Raw genomic sequence first — 27,520 nt, forward strand, 5'->3', positions numbered from 1 at the left:
ATGGTAAGGCTAGTTCATGGGCCACAGTTCGATCCGAGCACCGAGGATCTTGATGGAGAAATCGTGATGAGGGTGGGAGGAGGCAAGAAGCATGGCCGGTACTGGATTGGCGACAGTACACTCGACACGGCCTCTACTCCCACTCTCTCCCAGATCCGAGCAAGGAGCACGAGCTCGAGCCCGGCGATACGCCCACGGCCAACCACTACGCAGTTTCAGATGTAGACTCTCCAGGTTATTTCTTATTTATTCATCGTTCGTTGATTGTTACGTACTTCAGCTTTGTATTGTAACATTGTGATGAAATGTTATAGGCCTGGGTGGAAGCAGAAATGAAGCAACGGGAGAAGATGGAAGCGAGGATGGCGGAGATGGAGGCGAAGATGGCGGCCGAGCGGCAGACGATGCAGAGGATGGAGGAAGAAAATCGGTTGAGGATGGACCAAATGTTCCAATACATGCAGAATTTTGCATCGAGTATGGGTCAAGCTTTGCCACTGCCACCGGTGCTATTCCCTCCACCTCAGCCACCCACAACTACTCCTGTGAGTCACTTGACACCTTATGTTAGATCTATTTATTATTATTTTTTTATACCAAGATATTAGATGGATCTGAAATTTACCATGCTGCACATCAAAATCGTACGATGTATGCCACTATTAAAATTAATTTGCCTATTTAATTTGATGCTATATGATCAATGGTTATAACGAAGCTATACATGGACATAGATTACTAAAATAGCAAACAGGCATGAATTTTAGCTTAATAGCTAACAGCTAGCAAGCAACCACTGGGGAAGTTTAAGTACTGGGACCAATTTAAAGAACTGTACGTCAACTGTGTGGAGAGAATCAGAGAATTGTGACTGTGAGATTCAGATAAAAAAAAAACTCTTCCAGAGCTCAACTGGGGAAGTTTAAGTACTGGGACTACATGTCTTTTGTCCCTGCTCAATACTAGGGATCCTAGTTGCTAGGTTACATGCATATGCATGTAAGTCCAGGGTCAACAAAACTGGGACTACTTGTCTTTTATTATTATTCACCATGCTGCACATCAAAATTTCAAATGCACGAGCAGAAATTTATATATCACAACCAACAAAATTGGTGGAAAAAAAATACTGTGCTTCAACTAGAACTAGAATGTATAATGCAGTCTTGGGCCATAAAGTGGGTTAGAGGCCTAAATGATGCAATGAATCTTCTTGGGTGAAGAAAGCAGAGGCAAGTGGTGAAAGGAAGTGTTTGTTGCTTGCTTACTCTTCTTGTCGGCTTATGACCTATGATCAGGAGGTCCCTGCTCTAACCTTGCTACATAACACTAGTTAATTAGGAGTAGTCACCATTAACAGTGCCTTGTCAGACACTCACACTAGTACCTGGAATCCTGCACACGCCAGCTATGAAAATATATACTGCCAACTGTACTCCATGCAAGAGGTCCCTGATGGTTTATTGTGATAAACCATCATCCTATAAATTCATAGCTGATGTCCTGGTTGTGTGGCTCAATTTGTGCCACTGTAGTCATGGTGATATGCCACTGTACTCATGGCCTCAACTCAAGGTGTCAAATGCTTGCAGTGGTCCATATAAATTCATAATATCTGTTTGCTGATGTCCTGGTTGTGTGGCTTACTGTGGGGCAGATGGTACTGCTGTGTACTTCCAGGTGAACTTTCTAGTTGGTATACATCATGGACATCATTTCTTGTGGTTCTGAGTTGCAGTGCTCTAAACAACTACTCAACTTGCTGTAGCTTAATTCGAGATTCTGGGATAAGTAGCCCGGGTGTAACCGTGTTCCTTATTTCCTCTCTGGATCATTATAAGAGGAAGGAGAAAATTATTAAGATTGGCAGCAGGCTGCAATTAAACGTCTCCATTACCAAATGTTCCTGTGGTGACAAAAAACAAAAAGTGTTCAAAACCATGCCAAAATCTAGTTCAGGCACTCGCTACAAGCGATGTCACTGGGCTGCTGACATTTTCAGCTCAACTCCCCCACAGGAAACAGTGACGCTGTAAATCTAGAACTTTGTGATGATCAAGATGATGGATGCAGCGAAGGCGATCAACGAGGTTGTTTGTGGGCTTGTGGCTAGGACTTGCAGTTCGGATCTGTCGGAGCCGCGCGCCGCCAGATTTAGTGGACAAGCCCAGTAGTGGCCCAGTATTTTAAAATGTCATCTACGCACAAAATAAAAATGTCCGAAATGTCCAAAACTCCAGGGCTGTCAGTCTGGATGTCCAGTACTAGTACAGTACGTGTATTTATTTCATTGACCATTCTGAATGCTCGCCGTCGTCAGCCGGTTACAGCGAGCAGTTTTGCTTTGACGGTCACTCGGCCCTGCAGCCCTGGAGTTTGCTGCTGTTGCTCGTATCATTAAATTAAAAATTTTAACCCGTGCTCACCTCCTGTGTTAATCTATTATCATTTTCCTACAACTTAAAAAGGAAGCTAACACTATTTCAAATACTTCTCTTTTGTGCAGAATTAATCAGCGGCATCAAATAATCAGTCTCAAGACCCGGATTTGTCGCAAAGGTTCCACGGGCCATCCGCAGTGATTATATTTCCATTTGTGGCTTATTGTGACTTAGTTGTGACTTGTGAAATATAATTGTGACTTTGTCGCAGAGGTTCCATGGTTTATTGTAAATTGTGATGATGGTTGATTGTGACTTGTGATGATGGTTTATTGTGAATTATGATGATGGTTTATTATGCGTGTGACATATAATTGTGCATGTGATGATGTGTTTATTTTGAATTGTGATGGTTTATTGTGAATTGAGAGGGGTCCGTTACACATGACAGATTAGAAAAAAAGTGGGGGTCTTAGTCGCTTTGCCGAGTGTAACACTCGGCAAACAGAAGAGTTGCTGAGTGTCAAGGCAAAACACTCGGCGAAGAGACCATTTTCTATCATTCTGGGAACCCTTTATGCCGAGTGTTTTGGATTTGACGAGTGTATTCCAATGGACACTCGGCAAAGTGACCATAAAATATGACCGTTGCTCGCTTGTTTGCCGAGTGTTTTTATCGTGGCACTCGGCAAAGTTTACTCACTTTGCCGAGTGTTTTATTCCTGACACTCGGTAACCGTGAAGAACTTTGCCGAGTGTTTTATTCGTGGCACTCGGCAATCTTGAGAAAGTTTGCCGAGTGTTTTCTTCGTGACACTCGGCAAACTTGAGAAACTTTGCCGAGTGTTTTTTTCGTCGGGCACTCGGCGAAATCGACGTCGCCGTTCCATCCCGTCAAAATTTTTTTGCCGAGAGTTTATTTTTGCCGAGTGTGGATAAACACTCAGCAAACTGTTTGTCGAGTGCCCGACAGAAAACACTCGGCAAACCACTGTTTACCGACAAATCAATGCCGTGTGCTGGATGCCGAGTGTAACACTCGGCAAACTATTTGCCGAGTGTTTTTAGGCCTTTACCGAGTGCCTCTGGCACTCGGCAAATATACTGTGTCCCGCAGTGTTCCTTGTAAGTCATTGAAAAAGTTTAGCGAACTTTAGCGCCACCGTTCTATTTTTTTTTCCTCCATGACACTGCCGTCAGATTAGGCTCTAACGGTGTCAAACTGTACGTGTGAAAAGTCAAAAATACCTTTATATCTAAATATGTCATTAATTTTTTTAGCATCTTAACGACTTCAAATGAAAAAACTCAAAACTAAAAAGTTGTATATCTCATCGAGATCTATAATTTTCATATAAAAATTATGTTCATTTAATACCACAAAAAAATATGATTTTTCTAAGATATATTAATCATATCAAATCATATTTTTTACGGAATTAAATGAAGATAATTTTTATATGAAAATTATAGATCTCAACGAGATCTACAACTTTCTAGTTTTGAGTTTTTCCATTTAAAGTCGTTAAGATACTAAAAAAATTAATGACATATTTAGACCTAAGGGTATTTTTCGACTTTTCACACCTGCAATTTGACACGGTTATAACCCAATCTGACGGCAGTGGCATAGAGGGCAGAAAAAAAGTTGGAGCAGTAACGCTGAAGTCTGCCGAACTTTTTCAGTAAGTCACAGAAAATTACGATCTTTTTAATGGCTCACAAGGAATTCCCTCATAATCCAATCAGACATTTGGGCATATACAGCCTGTTCGTTTGTTGGTTTCAGTCAGGGCTTATCAGCCAACTAATAGTGTTTTTCTCTTACAACAAACCAACATCAGTCGAGCTTATCAGTCCAGAAACCAACCAGCGAACAGGCCGATAGTATATACGTACAAACAACAAACATATTCTGGCGTTGTCTTCAAACCTCAATATGTGATTTCTACTCCGATCCTATATAGTACCTTGTAAACTACGCCGAATCCGCCTCGCCCAATCACATTCAGCCTGTTCGGCTGGGATTATTCCCTCGTAAATGATTGTAAATTTCTAGTCGAAACAATATTTTTCTCTCATACCAAACCAACCAGCAGTACTTCTCCAGGATCCAACAACTGCAGAACCCGTTGGTGGCTGTTCGAATGGTCCCCAGAGGGTACGTGGGGCATTCACTGCTGCTCATCATAAGCTCGATTGCCTCATCAACCATGGTAACTGCAAATAAATAAATGGAGAGTTCGTTTACGAGGAAGCAACGAAGCATATATGCTTGCTCTTTGTCATCAGCAAATAAATAAATGGAGAGTTCGTTTATGAGGAAGCAACGAAGCATATATGCTTGCTCTTGGAGAGTTCGTTTATGAGGAAGCAACGAAGCATACATGCTTGCTCTTTGTCATCAGCAAATAAATAAATGGAGAGTTCGTTTATGAGGAAGCAACGAAGCATATATGCTTGCTCTTTGTCATCAGACAAGATGCTTGTTGCTTAGAATAAATCACAAAATAAGTAAAACTAACCTTTCTTACTGCTGCGCTGCATTTTTCTCCAAATGACAAAGGCAAGAGATAGAAGCAGCAACGCGAAGCCGACGATCACCAGCGTGATGACAGCCGCAAACTTCTTCCGGGTGTTCTTGGTAGCGTCTGAAGGCACATATGCGGTGCGGGGTGCATTGTACGTCAGAGAGACAGTGAGGTGACTGACTGCTTCAGTCTAGCAATTTCTTAGAGTTCAAGGTACTCAGCCAGCTACGACGACGGAATGAGGGCGATGGACTGATCACCGATGGCATTGTTCAGACTTTTCAGTCATCAGTCACGCGTGCATATATTCGATCAATCTATATTTCTATGACGACGGAAGACCGAAGACTTAATTAATGCGATTAGAGAGAGTGAACAAAACACAGAGCATCCATCCTCTCGTCGCAGCTGGCGAAGAATGACTTGGACTTGAATTGAAGGTCTAGGCAGTGCCTGAAAACGTCTTGCAATTGCAACGACAATGTTCTACAAGGAAATTGAGTGAGTATTTGACCAACGAAAATTCGAATGTCCCTGAACCAAATGGGAGATGCCGTACGACTGTATCTCCTTCATTCCCTAGAATCATACGTATTATATATGCGACCAACAGATTGTTCATGATTATGTTTTTTTTAGATATAAAGAGTTCATGATTATGTATTATATACATATATACTATTGAGTAGAGTAGATGAACTACCAACCTGATCCTGAGCGACACTATGTATAGGGCGTATAGTAGGAGTGTATTTTGTTAGGACGATCTCCACCGGTTGGCCCAACGGTCAATTGGGCTCTTGATTCGCACACTGATCGGGAGCATTCAGCCGTTTCTAACTAACTGATGGGCCCCTGTCGCGCAGCGCAATAAATAGGAGGTGGGGGCTGGGGCTCAAGACATGAGGTTCACCGTAGCCGCCAGCGTCCCACCATGTCCAAACCCTAGTCTGATCGTGAGGGTGCGCTGTAAGCGACAGGAAGCTCAATCGCCTTCGCCGCCCCCAATGGACCGCGCCACCACTACGATGTTACCTCTACTCCGACACTAGAGGCGCATTCACTATAACACAACATACTTTTGCCGACACTTTCTATTGTAGGCAAAGGGCACCTTTGCCGACAGATAACCTCCCGTGAAAAGTTTTGCCGACAGTTTAGAAACAGTCGCGCTAGAAGCCGTCGGCGAAACTTTTGCCAACAGTTAACAGAATCCCCGACACTTTATGTGTAGGCAAACGGTCTACCTACGCCGACAGTTGAAACCTTTGCCGACAGTTAACCCTTTGTCGACAGTTAAGACCTACGCCGACAGTTAAGACCTTTCCCGACAGTTTGTATGTTGGCCAAACCATTTCCAAGGTATTTTACAAACCATACCCTGCAAAAAAAAACTATCGGCAAAACTGCATAGATATAATTACAATTAAAATAATTTGACAAATCCACTTTTGCTCATATAGAAGGCATCACATTGAACAAATTCATTTGATTTTTGTATAAATAATATATTAGATCTTCGATACATACACCAACTTGATATATATATATATATATATATATATATATATATATATATATATATATATATATATATATATATATATATATATATTAATTGGTTATGACTAAAGCTAAGAGATCAATAGATCAGGACTTGGGCACAAAAGTGGCATTCAACAGTTCCATGTCTTTGTCCTACACGATAGTAGGTGCAAATAAAAGAACAAAATTATAATTCATGTCGTCCTGCAATAATTCTCGGACACTTGTTGCCACTCCAAAATACTTGAACAACAGCTTCGTGCACATATGGTTGCTGCCACTCCAAAATACTTGAACACCAGCTTCATGCACATATGGTTGTTGTCACTTTATAGAACATGTAACAGCTTTTTGATCGAACCTCAAAAGGTTGCCAATCCAAAATACTTGAACACCACATAGTACCTAACATGAAAAAAAATATGAAATATCAGTGTAATGTGCTCTGTACATTAACTCTTGCAACATTGATCTATTTCAGCCAATCATAGAACATCATTTTTCATTTATATTGGAGACGCAAATACACGAGGTCTTGTGGGGCAGCTTGTTTTCTGAAAGAACGCCAAAACTGAAATGCAGCATCTATGCATGAGTTCCCTTGATTATTTTATGTTCAACTATACGATACAGAAACAAATGAGGCTCTTCACTCCATCCCTTGCTATTTTCAGCATTCCTGAGGAATAACCCAACACCATTTTCTCCTAATATGAAATGCACAGTATGCAAAATTCCAAAATAATTAGAATATTTAGAACCAGAGGAAACTGAGAACCATCTACAAATTGCAAAGCTTCGTTCCGAAAGCTTATCTTCCTCTGAAATATTTTATATGTTGTGTGTAAACTTAAGTATATTAAGCCAGCATGCATCTCCTATGAACCAAGTAATCTGATGCGATATTTTAACTTGAAGTAAAGCATTCGTCGTGATCTACCCAAAAGCACACATGATAAGGACTGCATGTTCTATGGAAGACTAAAATATGGTAGAGTGAAATTTTATGTTAATCCACCCACATGATATGATCTCCAGGGAATAGGTTTCATCAATCATTAATATGGGATTGGAGACTAGAGCACTAGGAGATTTTCTCACACATCATCTATTTAGACTGAAAATGTATGAGACTTCCCTGGAACCCTGAAACTTGGCTAAGTTTTGCCAAAGCTATATTGCTAAAGAAGGTTATGTACTCTTGTCACACAACAAGTGGCTCTGGTGTGCAAACCTTGAACTACCAATTGTTTGGCGGTAGGATTTGTATAATCTTTTGAATGGCTACAGATTAAGAATAACCTCTGAATCCGCAGCTAGAAAAAAAAAATTCAGCAGTAGAGCTACCACTAGAAATTCAACGATAACAAAGCAAGCAACGTGCAGGCCCAAACTTGCATTCTGAAAGTCTGGGTACTCACGAAATCTAGGCATAGCATTTAAGAGTACAAGACACAGATTTTCATTACCATAAGGCTTGCTAACCATGCTCTAGGTGAGTAGGTGACATACACCGCAAAACTATAGAAGTGTTAGATGTTGACATGAAGAAGGATGCAACCAAATTATCAGTTAGCTGATAGGACACAGGAGAGTATCAAAGAAAAGAAGATAACTCTCTTCAGAGATTTACAACAATGATAATTTATATTTAGAACTAAATACTAGCCAATATGCATGCCCCATGCTTTGTGGTAAACTATCTGTAGGGCACATTTTCTGTAGAATAATAGAAGATGTGGCAAAAAGAGAAACACAAACATCCATGCAACATATATTTCAGATCAGCATTTGAGTTGTAAAGATAAATGCATGGTTCATAAATTCATACAGGCGATTACATGTATAATTACAAGCACCAGTTATCATTTAACCAAAGAAATTAAAAAGCTAAGAGATGCTTCAACACAGACGATAATCTAGGTTACACTAAATATTGAATTACAAGCATCTTTCATCACCTGGTAATCCAGATTTTTGAAGACATAGCTACATGGCTTTGTTGATATACAGTGTACTTCCTGATGGATTTAGAAAGCCTGCTGAAACCTAAAAAACATGATGTGAGCATTCAGTTCCAATAACACTAATAAGAAATAAACATACCAATTCTCTAAGTTCATTACCTAGCAATCAGAAATGATCACAGTGCAAGTAGCTAATAACATAACAAAGGTCAATAAGAGCAGCTTGTATAGTTAAGCTTGCTATCTCCTTAAGCTCAGTATGCCGAAATATTGACAACACTTGTTTAAACACCACTAACAAGTGAGCAGCTGAATGATACAGTATGACAAATAATCAGGAAAATATGTATTCTAGTGCACATAATTAGAACTGTATGATACTTGTATCTAAAACTGTATGATAAATAATCAGGAAAATAATCTAGATGGCTCAAAGGAACAGCATATCTGCATGACCAAGACATATTTCATGGAGTGAGAAAAACTGTAAAGTGAAACTAGTTGTTTGGTCATCTTCATCTCTATATAGAACAAGACAAGGTTGCAGTAAGGGCCAACCACTCTAGTACTCTACAAAGGTATATCAACAGCTTCTGAAATCAACATTGCCAAACAGCCAACCACTCTGCAATAAGTTAAAAATTAACAGATCCTGTGCACAGAAATTAACACACACACATTTTGATTTGAGTATAGATGTTCCTCCTAACACACACATCGTTAGTGTTCATAAAAAGATAATAATTAGTCACCAATTCCCTATTGCCCAGACGTATACACAGAAGACTCAAATTCACCACAATTAAACATGAATAGTTTCTTGAATCTTGATAGTCAAAGCAAATATGAATAGTTTCTGCTCATCACAAAATTGAATTTAAACATTAGTAACTTCTAGAAAATGAGTATGTTGAACATTAGTATAGTTGAGCAAGATGGAGAAGAAATATACATGCATATGAATTGAGTATAGATGTTCCTCCTAACCTTCAAAGATTTTTCTAATTCTGGTTTTCTACCCAGACTTTTTAGTAGTTTATACATATAAAATCTTAGATACAAATTGAAGTAGAAATCAGTTAATAATTAGATACAAATGAAAACAGAAATTAAAAAGAATGGAATCTAACCTTCTTTCTCTATTTTCTTTGAATGGGATCTCCGTGTTCTTGTTGTTTTCCGTGGCAATGATTGTGGCCACATCACTGCTGAAACTGGCGTCTGACTTCCTACCTCCTGTCCAGTGTGTCCATGCATGAGCAAGGTAGAGAAGTCAATCCAATTGGATTAACAACAAAAGCATGTCCAGTAGAGCAAACTAATTCTTCAATTCCCTCTGCTTATATACTTCAATTGCAAGAAAATAAGAACGCTATAGACAGTAGGGTAGCATCATGAACGGGAGGAGTACTGAAGGGGAACCGTGACGCCTAAGAGGGGGTGAATTAGGCAACTTAAAATTCTAACTCCTAAACTATGGCCTCTTTTTCTAACTTTAGCAAAACCTATGTAAAAGATAAACTATCTAAATGTGCAACTACGGTTTTGCTAGTGTGTTGCTATCTCTACCGCAAAAGGAGTAAAGCAATCAATGTAAATGCAGAAGCAAAAGAGCAAGGTAGAGATATGCAAACTCTCGTCGACGACTCCGGTATTTTTACCGAGGTATCGAGAAGCGCGCAAGCTTCCCCCTAGTCCTCGTTGGAGCCCCTCGCAAGGGCCAAGCTCCCGGTCAGGTAACTCCATGGATAGCCTCGGACCTTCCCCACGTGCAAGTGGGTCTCCGATGTGCCTTCCGACAAGCCTGTCCTGGATGCTCCCCGCCGTCTTCACTATCAAGCTTTTGGCCAAAACGCCGCGGGCCTTGTTCCCTTTGGTACATGATGGCGGCCATACCACAAATACGGTTGGTGTGATCTCGCAAGACTACAAGCCCCTCCGATGTACAACAATGGTGCGCGCAAGCACCGAGTGGTAAGAGGTATGCTAACCTCACTAAACACTAGGCCTAAACCTAGAGCAAGTGCATAAGCGGTGGTCTAATCAACCTAAGCACTTCGCAAAGCACCTACGCTAATCACCTAATTAAACACTAAGCACTATACAAGTGGAGAGCACTAAAGTGGTGCATCAACACCCTTGGTATGTTTCCTCAGCTCCACTATTGCCAAATGGCCGGTTGGGGTTGTATTTATAAGCCCCACTGAGAAAGTAGCCGTTGGGGACGAAATACCGCTTTTCTGCTACTGACCAGATGCTGGAGTCGTCCTGATCGGACGCGTCCGGTCGTCTCGACCGTTGAAACTGTGAACAACTAATCAGACGCTGCCAGCGTCCGGTCACATACCATTGGACGCATCCAGTCGTAAGTTCGCCGCTCTAGAACCTCTTTGTACTCGATCAGACACTGCTGTCCTACGTCCGGTCGGTTTGCCGCTAGCGTCTGGTCCAGCGTTTGGTCACTTCAGCTGTTGCCGAGCCAATGATCGGAGCGTCCGGTCGCTTTTCATCAGTGTCCGGTCCAGCGTCCGGTCACTTCTGTGAGCTCGTTTCTTCGCGATCTTGCGTGCGGCTTGGTTTCTAACTTCGTGCTTTTACTTTGCTTGATATCTTGGGTCTTCTCTTGTGCTCCTAAGGTCTTGCTTGTGGTGTTGATCATCGAATCATCACGTCGCCTTTGTTCAAGTCACGTCTTGCATCCTATTGAACTAGAAAACAATCACTTACAAATTCATTAGTCCAATTTAGTTGTGTTGGTCATCAAACATCAAAATCCAAAGTAAATTGGCCTAGGGTCTATTTTCCTTACAATCTCCCACTTTTTGGTGATTGATGACAACACGACCAAAGCAAGCAAATAATAAAATTTTGAAATTTAAAAACTACCTACTTGCTAGGATGCAATGCAAGGGGCAAGATTATATGATGCTAAAAGATACTACTTGTAAGTCTACATAAAAACTCATCTTGCCCTTGCAAATGTCCCCATGTGGTATTATGGATTTAAGCCTTGCTTCCTACAAATTCTCCCCATTACATAGGCTAATCCATAATCCACTATCCTCCCTTTCTCGGACCATTACTACAAATTAATGCTTGCTTTTGGTCCTCTAAATTCTCCTCCTTTGGAATCAAACACCAAAAAGGAAGACATTAGTAGCACAAGGGAGGGTCAAACTTTGTGATCCTTTGTGAGAGTCATTTTCGGAGGTGATATCTAGGAGAGATTATCTACAATTTGAACTTTGGCACATATTAGATGAACAATTGTAAGACAAGCTATGTGCCATGCTCCTAAACAATTTTAAACCATGTAGGTTTGCTCCAAGGGTTAAGAATGAAACCGAGCAAGCCTACCATATAAAATACCTAGTGTATGCATGACCAAATATAAGAGAATGCAAATGCAAACCTAGGCATGAGGAGTAACTAGATGCTAAAAGATTCCAATTGTAGGAAAATTTAAATCTAATACCAATTGAAGTAAATTGAATCTAGTTACCTAACATGGGAAGGAGAATTTGGGTTCATAGTATTCACTAACCCACTTGGCAAGTATTTTGTCCATCATGATGCACCCCATGAAATGCACCCATACTTTATCAAGTCTCCAAATTCCCCGAAGTCCATTGGACTTCACACTTCTCTTTCGGGATCCAAACCTTCTTGGTGCTCTTCATGTTGGAAATGATTTCCTTTGGTACCCAAAAGCGTTTAACCCCATTATTCGCTTGCTTGTTCACCTTGATTGCCACCACCTTGTCATTTTTCTTTTTCTTTAACAAGTATGGTGTGGAGGCCTTCTTGTCCACCTTGTTGGTGTAGGTGTTGGAGAGCTTGCTTGTTTGCTTCTTCTCTTTCTTCTTTGCTCCTCCCCTATTTTTTACCTTGCACTCATAGGACTTGTGAACTTCCTTGTGGCACATGTAACAAACCATGGTTTGTCCTTCATCAAGCTTCTTCACTCCCTTGACGGTGTTATCTTGATGAAGTTGGGCTTGCTTCACCTTGCCTTTCACTTGAGTCGTCCTTGGTGAGGCGAGCTACTTCTTGCTTGAGTTGTTCATTCTCCTTTGCAACCTCTTGTGTGCATGTATCTACAACAACTTTCTCAACACAAACTTGGTTGCACAAAGGTGAGTCTAAACATAAATCATTACAAAAAGTAGAGGCATCCTTTTTAGATATGTTAAAGATAGAACTTTTCTTTTTAGATGCCTTGGTGGGGGTTGTAATAACGGCTTCAAGCTTAGCAACTTTATTAGTTAGCTCATCACAATGTTTGCACATGGTTTCCATTTTAGCAAGCAAACTTTTATAAGCATCTTGTGAGCTAGCTAATTTTTCTTTTAATTTTTCATTTTTCTTTACAAGTTGTTCATCGTTGATTGTGCATGCATTAGTTGTTGCACTAGCCTTAAGTTGCTCAATTTTAGTAGATAGTTCAACATTGAGGTTAGCAAAGTTCTCATATTGTTCAAGCAAAGTTTTGTATGCTTCTTGTGAACTACCTAGCTTTTCTTTTAATTTTTTGAGCTTCTTTTGTTGACTAGTGCAAACTTTAGCATAATTAAGAATTTATTGCACAATTTCATCATAAGAAGGCATTTCATCATCACTGTCACTCTCACTAGAGGATGAGCTTTCGTTACCTTGTGCCATAAGGCACATAAGAGAAGAGCTTGATGATGAGTGCTTGCGCCCTCGCCTCTTGTGATGATGTTCTTCTTCACTTGAAGAATCATCCCATGACCTTATTGATGTGAGGGCTTGGTTCTTGAATGCCTTCTTCTTTGTCTTGGGTGTGGGCTTGTTTGGACAAACTTCCACAGAGTACCCCAACTCGCCACATCCATAGCATCCTCTCTTTCTTTGCTCATTCATTAATTGGTAAATATGAGATCTTGGATTTGAATGGGCACACCCTTGACATTGAGCCGTTGGATCATCTTCTCCACCTTGTTGATTAGTTTGATTGATTCTTCATCAAGGTCGGAGGTGGAGGAGGAAGATTGATCATCTTCACTTGAATCTTCATTATCATCATCGTCCTCATCTTCTTCTTCATCTTCACTTGAGGAGCTTGAGCTTGAGCTTGTCTCAACTTGCTTGCCCTTCATCTTCTTTTTCTCGCTACATGCGAGAGCTTTGCCTTTCCTCGATGAAGAGGCTTCGTCTTGACCCATCTTAAGTGACATTTCAAATGCCACTATCTTGCCAATGACTATGCCTGGGGTCATGGTGCTCAAGTTCTCCATGTTGTGAAGGATGGTGATGATACTTGCATATTTCTTTTGTGGTAGCATGGAGATGATCTTCCTTACGATGTCCGCATCATCTAGCTTTGTTAATCCTATTGAATGGAGCTCATTGATAATTAGATTCAAACGAGAATACACATCATGAACAAGCTCATCATCATTCATTGTAAAGGAATCACAATTTTGTTTAGCTAGATAATGTTTTTGCTCACGGACATTAGATGTGCCGTCATGGAGCTCTTGGAGTTTTAACCAAATTTCATGTGCCGTATTTAAAGTGAACACTTGGTTAAACACATCCATGCTAAAAGATTCAAACAAGTAATTCTTAGCTCTAGCATTGAAATGTATTTCCTTTTCTTCACTATTTGTGGGTTTATCGGGATTCTTAATGGGTTTCATCCCATCATGAGTGACTCTCCAAACTCCTAAATCAACTGCCTCAAGATAGCAAGCCATTCTAGCTTTATAATAGGGAAAGTTAGTGCCGTCAAAGTGTGGAGGCCTAGAGGTATCCATCCCAACCACTCTAAATGGCGTCGGCTCAACGGCGGTTAAGCCAAAGGTCCAAATTGAGCCAACTGGCTCTGATACCAATTGAAGGGGAACCATGACGCCTAAGAGGGGGGTGAATTAGGCAACTTAAAATTCTAACTCCTAAACTATGGCCTCTTTTTCTAACCTTAGCAAAACCTATGTAAAAGATAAACTATCTAAATGTGCAACTATGGTTTTGCAAGTGTGTTGCTATCAGCAATCAATGTAAATGCGGAAGCCAAAGAGCAAGATAGAGATATGCAAACTCCCGTCGACGACTCTGGTACTTTTACCGAGGTATCGAGAAGCGCGCAAGCTTCCCCCTAGTCCTCGTTGGAGCCCCTCGCAAGGGCCAAGCTCCCGGTCGGGTAACTCTGTGGATAGCCTTAGGCCTTCCCCACGTGCAAGTGGGTCTTCGACGTGCCTTCCGGCAAGGCTCTCCTGGATGCTCCCTGCCGTCTTCACTATCAAGCTTCTGGTCGAAACGTCGCGGGCCTTGTTCCCTCCGGTACATGGTGGCGGCCACACCACAAACGCGGTTGGTGTAATCTCGCAAGACTACAAGCCCCTCTGATGTACAACAATGGTGCATGCAAGCACCAAGTGGTAAGAGGTATGCTAACCTCACTAAACACTACACCTAAACCTAGAGCAAGTGCATAAGCGGTGGTCTAATCAACCTAAGCACTTTGCAAAGCACCTATCTAATCACCTAATTAAACACTAAGCACTATGCAAGTGGAGATCACTAAAATGGTGTATCAACACCCTTGGTATGTTTCCTCAGCTCCACTATTGCCAAATGGCTGGTTGGGGGTTGTGTTTATAAGCCCCACTGAGAAAGTAGTCATTGGGGACGAAATACCGCTTTTCTGCTACTGACCGGACGCTGGAGTCATCCTGATTGGACACGTCCGGTCGTCCCGACCATTGACTCTGTGAACAACTGATCAAACATTGCCAGCGTTCGATCACATGCCACCGGACGCGTCCGGTCGCAAGTTCACCGCTCTGGAACCTCTCTGTACTCGATCGGACGCTACTGTCCTACGTTCGGTCGGTTCACCACCAGCGTCCGGTCCAGCGACCGGTCACTTTTGCTATTGCCGAGCCTTTAATCGAAGCATCCAGTTGCTTTTCGTCAGCGTCCGGTCGCTTCTGTGAGCTCGTTTCTTTGCGATCCTGCGTGCGGCTTGGTTCCTATCTTCGTGCTTGGACTTTACTTGATATCTTGGGTCTTCTCTTGTGCTCCTAAGGTCTTGCTTGTGGTGTTGATCATTGGATCATCATGTCGCCTTTGTCCAAGTCACGTCTTGCATCCTATTGAACTACAAAACAATCACTTGCAAATTCATTAGTCCAATTTAGTTGTGTTGGTCATCAAACACCAAAATCCAAAGTAAATGGTCCTAGGGTCCATTTTCCTTACAAGTACAAACCACTTCTCTATGGCACTCTGCAATGCTTGTCGCCAACTAGATTTTGTAGTTGGTGGAGGTAGCGTCAGGACCAGAGTGGCCTCCTTCTTGGAGCATAAATCGAGTGGCAGTGGCCCTCCTTTCCAAGAGCATGGAGAGGACAAGGAGCGCCGCCGCTGCTGTGGTGAGCCCCACCCTCCTAATCATCGCCCCTCGAGCACCACACAACTACACACATGTAAAAAAGAAATCGTGATTAAGAAGACAGTAGATCGAGGGATGGAAAATGGAGATCGAGAGAAGTGGAAGAGAAGCTGACCAAATCGACTGAGAGGACGGGAGTGTTGGGGAGGTGGTCAACCGTGTTCAAACATGAAAGCCGGCGGGGACCGGGAGGCTGGATCCATGCGCCCTTCCCCGGAGATGCAACTGTAGTCGGCGGATCCATGCGCCCCTCCTCGATGGGTGGCCCACGACCGCAGCTTTCTTCACCATCGTGGTAGGGGTTGGCATGGGGGCGGCTGGTAGGGGCTGGCATGGTTAGGGTTCCCATGGGTAGCGACGAGCGCTAGGGTGGGAGCCAGCGCGGCGGCGAGCGCTGGAGTGGGAGGCAGCAGCGGTGAGCCCTAGCGTGGGAGGCAAAGACGGCGGTGGTGGGCGCTAGCACGGGTCGTGGTGCAGTAGGCTGGATATGCGCGAGTGGTTGGATTGGGTTTCACTTTGCACGGACTAAAGATTTCGCTCTAAAAACTTTCTTACTCCTACCCGTGCATCTTTCGTGAAAAGAATCTAGAGCCGAAGTATAATTTAGGCAAGATCGTATACGCTTTCGCTGACACTTACATAGTTGGCTTGTTTAGCCTACGCTGACACTTTATTTGTTTAAAAACATTTGCCAATAGTTTGATTGTCCCAAGAGAAACACCAACAGTTAATCTGTAGCCATACAACATCATTGCCGACACTTTACATGACTTTAAAAGGTTGTACAATTACCAACACATAGTGTGTAGTTGAAATCAACCATTTGCCAACAGATAACTGTAGGCAAATGTGTGTCATGGTGTAGTGATTACGCCATGCCATGGCAAGGTACATCATTAAGTTTCTCATCTAAGTTATGTTTTTACCCACTGATCTACACCTAGATGGTCCAAGACTTCTATCAATGGTATCAGATCCAAGTTAGATTGTAGATCTAGCCCAGGGTAGTATCAGTTTTCAGCATTTAGAAGGAGATGAACGAATCAAGTCGAATCAGGTTGAAACCCCAACCCTAGCCCAAACCCAAAGTGAGAAAAGAAAGAGGGTCGGTAGGACATTCCTTTCCCACCAGCTGGCCGCCACCGCCTGGCGTTGGATGGCACCGTGCGGGAAGTACAAGCCGAGCCACCGCACGGCGCTGCTTCGCCGGTGCACGAGCCAGGGCTCAGGGCACCACCTCATGGCTGCTCGATGGTGGCGCGCTCACCCTCGGGCGAGCGCGTGCCAGAGGAGAGGCCTCGTAGCGGCGCTGTCGTCCTCCTTCGGCCCTGGGCCACCTCTCGAGATCTCACTTGCTCTGTGTAGGGATAGAATAGAAGGGAGTAGGAGCGAGAAAAGAAGAAGAGAAAGAGGAGCCAGACTTGCTTCGATGGCTGTCTTCCTCACCATCGTCGACGGCCACCATGGCTAGTTCGAGTCTAGGGTAGAAAGGTGAACAAAAATTAGAAGGAGGTAATTCAAATCGGATCAAACTCCAACCCAAAACCCTAACCCTAACCCTAGAAGAATGGACGGAAAGGGGAAGGACCAACCCGGTTTTCTCACCACCGTCACCACTGCCATCGTGCAGGAAGAAGCCCCGCAGTCGCCTCATTGGCACGCGGGGAGATAGCCGAGCCACGCTCGTCGCCATGCGCGCGAGCCCCGGCCGAGGGCACCGTCATAGGACCGCTTGATGGCGGTACGCTTACCCACTGGGGAGCACGCGCTCTGACAAGGGGACCCGTGATGGCGTCAGAATGATCTAGAGTTTAGGACAAGTCCTACCGCAGCGCGTGTGGGGGATTAGGGCATCGTCGCCTAGACCGCTCGACGACGGCGCACTCAGCCTAGGCCGAGCACATGCACCGGCGAGGGGACCGGCGGCGGTGCCACTGCACTGCCTTTTCTCTTCCGGCTGCGGCGAGGAGAGGAAAGGCAGGGAGAACCAAATGAGGTTAGGGTTCAGGAGCCGTGGCCGCGGACGCCATTTTGAACCGCCGAGGAGCGCGGACAGCCGTCGAATCACGATGAATGGACGGCGTTCGCTGGATCGGATTTGGCCTAGGCGGGCGAGAGAAATCCCGGCCCAGGCCTAGGTTGCGGCCTGGGCACGGGGGAGCGAGGGCGCGAGCGGACGCCGTGGGCCAATTTTGCTGCTGGGCCACGACAGTGCGCAGCGCGCGAGCGGTTTCGGCCCAATTGCACAGTACCGATTAGAATTAGTTTATTCATTTTCAGAAGTAAATTTTGATGATTTTTTATCTAGTTTAAATCTCTGTAAAAATTTGAACCAACGGGATAATTTTTTCAAAGAGTATTTGAGTACTGTAAAATGCTTCTAAAAAGTAGATAAAGAATTTTTTTCATGTTTCCGCTGCAAAGTTTAATTCTGATTATCTTCTAATTAAATTCGAACCAACGGGAGAATTTAATTTGAAGAGCAGTTACTTTTATTAAATTATGATTAAGTTTATCCTCTAATTAAATTGGAACCAACAGAAAAAATTAAATTAGAGGAGTAGTCTGTTTTGTTTAAGTTAGATTATGGTATTGTCATTTTCTGACCAACATTGATTATGATAATATTATAACGAGTTCAAGGTTGAGGTTTAAATCTCTGATAAATTTTACACCAACGTGGTTAATTTTTCAGAGAGTAGATAAGGACCAAGAAATGCTCCTGAACTAAAAGATTGTATTTTATTATCAAGTTTTCGCTGCAATGATGTTGATTATCTTCTAATTAAATTCGAACTAATAGAAGAATTTAATTTTGAAGAGTAGTTATATGTATTTCAAGTTGATTTATGAGTTTTATACATTAATTCTATTTTCTGTCCAACGGTGACGTAGAATTGATGTAGAAGCATTTTGTTTATTTAACAGACGAGATCACTCGGCTGCATGCCAATGGGCTACAATGCTGGGGTACGTGAATGAAAAGGCTTAAGTTAAGCCAGTTCAGGACTGTTAACTAATTTTCTGATCAAATTGGAACCAACAGAAAGATTTAATTGGAAAATGAAGTATAAGTGAATGTTTTAGTCGTCATGACTAAGTTTTTGTTACAGTAAATTGTGTATAGATTTATCCCGCACGGGGAGAAGTTTTGGCATAGTACTTATGCTAGTAGATCCTGCATGGCGGAAGAAGTATTGTGATGATTCACATGTTTTGTATCTTGCATAGTGAGAGAAGTTTGGGTAGCTCTTATGTTGTCCTAGTATTCACCGTGGCACAATAGAAATGCATCGTCATAGTCAATACTAGCCAAAAGATAAGAAAAGATGCAATCGTGACTTGTAAAAGTACCGCTAATAAAAGACCTCGTTGAGTTCTTGAAGTGAAATAAGGAAAGTGTACTCCTAAACGGATCAAGAAATAACTTTGTTTACATGACATAATCATGTGAATAAAGTAAGTTATAAGTGTCTCCTCGTTCACAGATTTTCTGAATAGCTCTTGAAATTATGGCAGTAAAGTTCATGCCATATTTTGAGGGGGAGAATATTAAGATCAATTAAGAAAAATACTCTTCATTAAGAGTGAGATAAAGATTAATTAAGATGAATGCGACCGTTGGAGGAGTACAACGGTCACAACAATGATATCCCTAAGCAGAGAAATAACTAAATTTTTGGACCTTTTAAAGTTTCAACAGGAAGATAGTGTAGTCAGCCTCAAAGATGTTAAGGTGATGCTTAAAGCGCCATATGAGGTTTTAACAGATTAAACCTAAAATAAGATATTTGAAGATACACTATCTTTAGAAAAGATGGGAAGATCTAGGGGAGCATGGTATGTAGAGGTATATAGAGACCTAAGACTTAAAGAAAAGAGGGACTGCGTGCCCACTCCAGTGACTCAGAAGCAATAAGTTTCTCAATACCTATTGAGGTTGTATGACTAATACAATACCTATTGTTAGCTCTTCGAAGAAGATGAATAACGTAAATAAGGATCTTGTAATACAGGAGCCTGTAGAATCAATTGCCTCCTAGTAATGAAGAGAAACAACAGTCCCATATGAAAGTGCCAGTAGCTGAGGTCCTAGAAGGTCTCAAAGAATTAGTAAACTATTTTTCTGATGTTTATGAAGTCTATGTTAGTAAAGAAATTCAAATAGAGGGTGATCCCACCTCATTTGAAGAAGCCATGAGAAGCGTTTACTCGTTTAAATGGCAAGAAGCTATGGAAGTTGAAATGAATTTGATGAATACCAACGATGTTTGGGACTTAGAAGAAATTCCTAATGGAGCCAAAACAGCAGGTTGTAAATGGGTCTACAAGACAAAATGTGACTCCAAAGGAAATGTAGAAAGATATAAAGCATGACTTTTAGCAAAATGCTTCATGCAAAGAGAATAAATAGATTACGATGAGAGTTTTCTCTCCAGTCACATGCAAGAATTCTTTTAGAATCATAATGGTATTATTGGCATATTACGATTTAGAGTTATATCAGATGGATGTAAAGACGACATCCTCAACGGGGATTTATATGAAAATATTTACATGACACAGCCCAAAGGTTTTATCATGGAAGAAAAAGAACATATAGGATGCCGCCTGTAGAAATCCATTTATAGGTTAAAACAAGTCTCTAGACAGTAGTATTTGAAGTTGATGAAATAATAAGAAAGTTTGGGTTTAAAGAAAATGAGAAGGACAATAGCGTTTATGCAAAGTTCTAGAATAAAAAAATCTTTTTCCACATCCTATGTATAGATGACATCCTACTCACTAGTAGTAATATTAATCTGTCATTGGAGAAGAAGAAGTTTTATCCTCAAGTTTCAATGTGAATGATCTTGATGAAGCGTCATTGGTTCTAGGAATCGAAATTCATCGAGATAGAAGAAAAATAGTGTATTAGGACTATCGCAAAGGCATACTTAGAAAAGATTCTAAAGAAATAAAATATGCATACGAGTAAACCTACACCTGCTCCTATAGTCAAGAGTAATAGTTTTGGGAACTTTAAGTGTTCTAGGAACCGATATGAGATCAATCAAATGAACATGGTTCCATATGCTTCAGCTGTTGGAAGCTTGATGAGTGTACAAGTATAAGTAAGAACTTACCCTGACGTAGTTTACGTATCCAGGATATTTTGGTAGAAGTCTAGTCCAGATATAGATCACTGGAATGGAGTTGAGAATGTCTTGCAATTTTGCAAAGTATCATAGGCCTCATGCTGAGTAAGAAAGAACAAGTACTCTCAAATAGTTGAGGATACAAATGTTAAGTCTTGACGAGATGTGTAGTGAAATCCATAGTAGTTGTTAATACTCGCAGTTGAAGTATTATTGTGGAAAAGCTCCAAAGAAACAGTTGTGGTGTCATCAATGATGCATACCATAGTATAGCTTGTCATGAGGCTTCAGGAACAGGCAAAAGATGGTTAAGGGAATCTGTACCCGGATTTAACAATGGTAGACAACAACAATAACCATTTAAAGTAAGTTAACTCCTAAGACAACAGGTCAAGTGTGCTGCCAAATACATTGACACTTAGTTATATGTTGTAAAGGAGAAATCTAGAATCATTTTGAAAGCATTGAGCATATAATTACCAAGCAAGTACTTGCGAATCCGCTTACCAAAGGCTAACCACCCAGTGCGTTCAGAGAACACACAGTCGACATGGGTTTATGGGAAAACCTATGATTTCTGGATACTAAGGGCCTAGTTGAAAATCTATTTTAAAACAGAGAGGTGCATTGTAGTTGTTTAATCTAGTGGCAACTGACCGTGACGATGAGGCATGCTCTATGCACTGATCTGTGATGGAATGGGAAAAAAGATAAAGTAAGTTGAGTTTAAGTCATAAGGTGAGATCAAGGGGGAGAATGTTAGGATGATCTCCACCGGTTGGCCCAACGACCAATTGGGTCTTTGATCCGGGTCTTGATCGGGGGCGCTTAGCCGGTTCTAACTGGCTAATGGGTCCTTGTCGCGCAGCACAATAAATAGGAGGTGGGGGTTGGGGCTCGAGACACGAGGTTCACCACAGCCGCCAGCGCCCCACCATATCCTAACCCTAGTCCGATCGTGAGGGTGCGCTGTAAGCGACGGGAAGCTCAATCGCCTTCGCCGCCGCGACTAGACCGCGCCACCACTACGATGCTACCTCTACTCCGACACTAGAGGCGCGTCACGCCGCGCCATGGCGAGGTACATCATCGTTTCTCGTCTAAGTTATGTTTTTACCCACTGGTCTACGCCTAGATGGTCCAAGACTTCTGTCATATTTTACCGGCTTGGAATAAGAACGAGGAGAAGCAAAGTCAAACAAGAGCTTAAAAAACATCACCTCCACTTGCAACACTCACTTATACTATATGATCTCTTTGACATCAGTAATTGACAATTATAGTTACGGAGATATCCGCAGCTAACATATACTCTATTTTAGACCTCACGGAGAGCTGGAACTGTGATGTCATTTAAATGAAAACGGTTCTTGGTCGGTCGGAAATTTAAATGAAAACGAGGAGTTGGAGTTGTATACGCCTACAAAATATTAGGGATGAAAATGGTAGGTAGCAATATCATTTAAATGAAAATGGTTCTTGGTCAGTGGGACTTTTTTTTCTGTATTTGTCACTTTAACAACAAGCTATTTAGTGTACCAATTGCAATTAAGGCTCCAAAAGAAATTAGAAAACTCAATTTTTGTATATATGTCAAAATGCTCGGAAATGGTCATAAACAATAACGACCACTTCTACAAAAAAAAATGAGCTCTGGTAAAAGGAATTTACCATTTTCATTCCCATGCCAACTAATAAACCTTACCGTTGCGGAAAGCAGGCAAAATTACCAAAACTCTTTTTTTTCAAATTGAATTATGTCTCGAAGCTCTGTTGTAATCTTCCTCATTTTTTCCTTCACTTTCTTTGTTTCTTAAACCTCTCTGTAAATCTCTTTGTTTTTTCTTTTAATAAAGTTCAGTAGGGGTGTACCCCTCCTGTGTTGCTTCATTTGTTTTTTTATATAAAATTTAATTTGTGCATCTACTCTGCTAGAAGTCAATTGATTTAGCTCGAGTTTGAATGACAACACAATCGATTTCTAGTGAATCAAATCATGACGAAGCAGCAGGGAATGAATTCAGGCATACCTAGTTCAGACGATGCAAGCCTGGCATAGAGGTCCTGCCCGCCGTCGACGAACCGCGTGTCCATGAGGTCGTCGAACCACTGGATGCACCCGCTCCCGCCCCCGCGGATGTCCGCCGCCGAGTACGCCGTGCAGGAGCAGTTAGCCAGGCACCTGCGCGCGCACTGCTCGAGGGTGGCGCCGGCGTCCACGGCGCAGCTGTGCGTGTCCGGCAGCTTGACGCCGCGCAGGAGGTAGAACCCGACCCCGCCGCCGGCGCCTCCGGCGCACTGGAGCGGCGTCCTCCGGGCGCACCCGCCGGACGTGTTCCGCATGTACCACTCCGCCGCCGACCTCGGCGCGAACCCCCTGACGCAGCTGCACGGCGTGGCGTCGACCACGTTGCAGACGCCGAACGCGCCGCACCTGCCGTAGCTGTCGCACTGGCCCCGCGGCCCCGACCAGAAGTTGCTCCACGACCCGGAGGCGGCGTCCCACACCATGCGCTGCATCACGCCGGACTCGTTCAGGAGCACCCGCGACATGGGCGACCCGTCGCGGTCGCGGAACATGTACGAGACCTCGTCGGCGGTGTCCGTGAACTGGAACTCGAACATGTCCCCGAAGGTGGTCATCTCTGGGATGCCGCTGAACCGCACGCCGTTCCACGGGCCCGTCCGGTACGTCTTGCGGCCGTGGCTCCAGACGTGCAGCTCCGGCGAGCCACCCGTGTCCATGACGTAGCGGAAGTCGCCGGGCGACGGGTCGTCGGCGCTGCGCCACGACCAGAGGGACCAGTCGGCGCCGGTCCTCAAGTTCTTCCCGACCCGCATCTCCGGGAGGAACGTGCATGACTGGAGCGCGAACATCAGTTTGCTTCAGTAAAGAAGGCTATGGTACTGTAGAACCTTCTTCACTTTTACATAGAGCATCTCCATGGCTCTATGGTCCAGAACTTGAGTCGTAGTGCAAGCTAAAACTACCAAGCAACTAAGTGTTGACTTGCTGACATGGTTTAATGGTTTAACTACAGGGCACGGCAGCTAAAAATGTTCGATGAAACGATACCGAGTTGTCTACTACACGTCAACACTTCTTGTTGCCATTTGCCAAGTTGCCGCTTTGTTGTTCTATATGGGAGGCACCCATGGTCAGAAGTCAGAACCCCTGCTGAACATTTAAGCATGTTTACAGAGTTAATTATTAACAGGTGATCTGAGCATTTTGCACTTGCATTATTACGCGTAAGGGGTTGTTATGTGCTATATATATTGGTTTTGGATGCTTCAATGCTTCAGTCAAAGGCGGAGGATATATACTCCCTCGTTCCAAAACGTTGGTTATTTTGATTTTATTCCAAGTCAAATAAACTATTTTAAACTATGATCATGCTTATATAGAAAATGACAGCAACATTTACAGTATTACAGTATTAAATTAGTTTTATCAAATCCACCAAGAAATATGTCTTGCTATTGCATTTTATGGTATTGTATAATTTTTTCTATAAGTTTGGTTAAATATTTAGAGAAGTTTAATTTATAACAAAATTAAAGATGTCCTATATCAAATTTAGTATTGTTGTCATTCGGTTTTCAAGCATAAAACTGAGTAACATCACCGGTGTAGCGCTCCTCCAGCCTCAAGAGCCGCTTGATACAAACTAATGTACATGCTTTGTTTGTACCAATCACACTGCTGTCAGCTGATGCACATCATCAGCGCATACGTGTTGCATGCTACTGAAACTCAAAAGGGAGTATACATAACTAACTTCATTATTTTACGTGTTCTGCTAGCTAGAATTATTTTGTGAGTGACACACAACATGCACATAATAAAAACTATATATCCGATCTGATTGGGCGAAAGTTCCATGATTTTGGTATTTGTAACTAAGCTTCTGTGAACCCGACAGCAAGAAGTTCTAGTCTTGACGACTTGACCATTTGGTGCTGGAAGTTCCAGGAAGCTGAAGCTACGCTATCACCAGCATATAAAATTTTGGGTTGCTTACTTAGAACAATTATTACTCTCTCCTGCTGATGAACCCATTTATTAGTTTCTCGTCCGAGTTTGGTATCAGCAACCTTAATGTACTTGATGAACCAAAATTCATGCCTGGAGATACCAAAAAAAAGAAGAAGCAACAATCACCTGTACAAATGAGAAATAGCAACATATGCCTAGAAAAGGGCCTCATGCATGGTCAATGTACCAAGTTTTTTTTAGTTCAAATTTGAATTCTATATGGCGAACATGATGGGTTCGTGTTAAAAGACCGTTCTCATTTGAGTCCAAAGTCCAACATTGGACCTTACAGATCAAATCGCTAGCTGAGCTGAAAGATGCAATTTTAGTACTTTTGATTTTCTTTTCATGATGGTACAAAATTGGAGTTCAAAGTCTCCAGCTTCCCTAGTGAAACACCAGAAGTGTCGTGGCTTTTCCACAAATCATGGGCGCTAACCCAAACGGACATGAGAAATGGCCTACTCCCTCCATCCCTGAAAAAAATTATATTTCTAGCGTTGTTTTAAGTCATTTTTTAAAATTTTAACCAAATTTCTAGAAAAAATCCGTCAAAATTTATGACATCAAATGAGTAGCATTAGATGATGTTCATAATGTGCTTATTTTATATCATAGATGCCGTTACTCTTTTTTATAAAGTTAGTAAAAAAAATTAAGATAGTTTCACTTGCACGGATTCTATGAATTGGTAATAATTTATTGAAAAATATACGAATAATTTTAATCATTATTATCAGAGAAAAGGGAGATTAATTGATACAAAAGAGAAGACATATATTGAAAGTTCAAGCAGACCTTGCTTTGCGTCATTTCGACGATATAGAATGTAGTTTGCTTATAATAGTAACAATCAAAATTTTATTACATGTTTTGCATGTAACATAAAAAACATTGTTACTTTTTTTATCGGAAAATATTGTTAATTTTAAAGTGAAGGGAGTTGCACCATGCTCTAGCTCTCTGCTTCTTTTTGTCTGTATACGAGGGGAAACAAGGCTATATATATGTATTAGCCATATGTGAATAACACAATAAGCTTTAGAAATTAGGAGACGTAAGATGGGTTATGACGATATTAAATTAATATACAATAGCATTATGCTTGCAGCTTCACACATAACCATAAAGACATGCATTGCTTTGTTTTCTCCACTATTATGTCAGATAAAACTCGCACGTTCCACAGTCTAATTAGCCGTCCTAGCTCAGTGGTAGAGCGCGTGGCTTTTAACCACGTGGTCGTGGGTTCGATCCCCACGGACGGCGTCTTTTGTCAGATCTGCTGATATAAACTTCTCATTTTATTTTTATTCTTATTTTTGTCATTTTTTTCAGCTTTCAAATGTTTCTGTCATCTTGTGAACTTTTTAACTCGAACTAGCACAGGTCGCAATGTTGTAATACCGCTCCTGTATTTCGAATGGTTGTAGAGACTCATGTACATCGTTGTATGATTATAAATCAAACCAAGTTTGGATAAACTTTGTTTTTGAGCTATCCATAGTTCGGAGGGTCAATATTTTATAGATTGACATACTTCTTCCTCTATTCCAAATTACAAGACATTTTAGCTCTTTTAATTGTATATCAGTTTTTTGGATGGAGAGAGTACACGAGAAAATTAGTTTGAGCACCAAACATTACGAGTTTAAACTTACCTGGAAATCCGACAGTTTAGTGGGTCATACACTAATGCGACAAGGTTCGTTCAATGTTGAGCAGTTTCTTATCCTGTTAACAGTTTGTTTTGATCTCTCCATTTTTGGATGATTTTCTTTATTTTTTAGTGGCTCAAAGCTTGCTCTTTAGAGCTGAAATTTCTGATTTGGAAAAGGCAGCTTGCTTCTCTGGAGTGGAAGCACAAGCTGACACCATTACCCAGGGAAAAAAGTCCTGCTCATGTGCTAATACAAGAGTTAATTAGTTGTTCTTTTCTTGGTGACCCTATAAACAATTGATGGGAGCGCCATGTTATTGTCCTTTTTGACTCTATTATTGTTCTGTTATTCTTTATGATTTGATATGTAAGGCTCCATCTGATTCTGCAGTACACAAATATTTATATATGTTTTTTAATAAAAAAAATGCAGTGCAATGAGGAAATACACCAGGTCGTGGGTTCGAAGCAGCCTCTCCGCAGATTTGCGGGGAGAAGGCTTGCTTCGGTTTTTCCCTTCCCCAGACCCCACTCATGTGGGAGCCTCCGGCACTGGATCTGCCCTTGCCCAATGGGGAAAGAAGTTGTTGATATGTCTACTGAAGAATCAAATTGTGCAGGCCCCGTTCGGCTTGCTGAATCTTGGCTGAAACTGGCTGAAAAAATATTGTTTTGGCTGAATTGTTGTGAGAGGAAAACACTGTTCTGACTAAAAAAACAAATCGAACAAGTCGAATATGGGATAAGCCGAACGGGGGCTAGTTATACGTCCACTTAACGGAAATGCTGGTCATGAGGAAGTTGTGAGTGCAGCCATGATGAAGATTCTTCAGGAAGGC

The 27,520-nt window shown here is 42.0% G+C and overlaps 1 protein-coding gene and 1 non-coding gene across 2 annotated transcripts in view; one reads left to right on the plus strand and one right to left on the minus strand.

The window, feature by feature from the left end:
- LOC136543731 (receptor-like serine/threonine-protein kinase SD1-8) overlaps positions 1-23,859 on the minus strand; it is a 35,505-nt gene extending 11,646 nt beyond the window's left edge. The window contains exons 1-4 of the mRNA XM_066536103.1: positions 23,013-23,859; positions 4,907-5,032; positions 4,484-4,601; positions 4,352-4,394 (exon numbers count right to left, since the gene is read on the minus strand). Coding sequence (XP_066392200.1) covers positions 4,352-4,394; positions 4,484-4,601; positions 4,907-5,032; positions 23,013-23,859 — 1,134 coding nt within the window. The remainder of the gene's footprint in view (positions 1-4,351; positions 4,395-4,483; positions 4,602-4,906; positions 5,033-23,012) is intronic.
- Positions 23,860-26,218: 2,359 nt separating this feature from the next.
- Positions 26,219-26,290, plus strand: TRNAK-UUU (transfer RNA lysine (anticodon UUU)). Its single transcript has one exon. It is a non-coding gene; the product is annotated as a tRNA-Lys (tRNA).
- The last annotated feature ends 1,230 nt before the right edge of the window (positions 26,291-27,520 follow it).

Source organism: Miscanthus floridulus, chromosome 3, assembly GCF_019320115.1.
Source record: "Miscanthus floridulus cultivar M001 chromosome 3, ASM1932011v1, whole genome shotgun sequence".
Lineage (NCBI taxonomy): Eukaryota > Viridiplantae > Streptophyta > Magnoliopsida > Poales > Poaceae > Miscanthus > Miscanthus floridulus.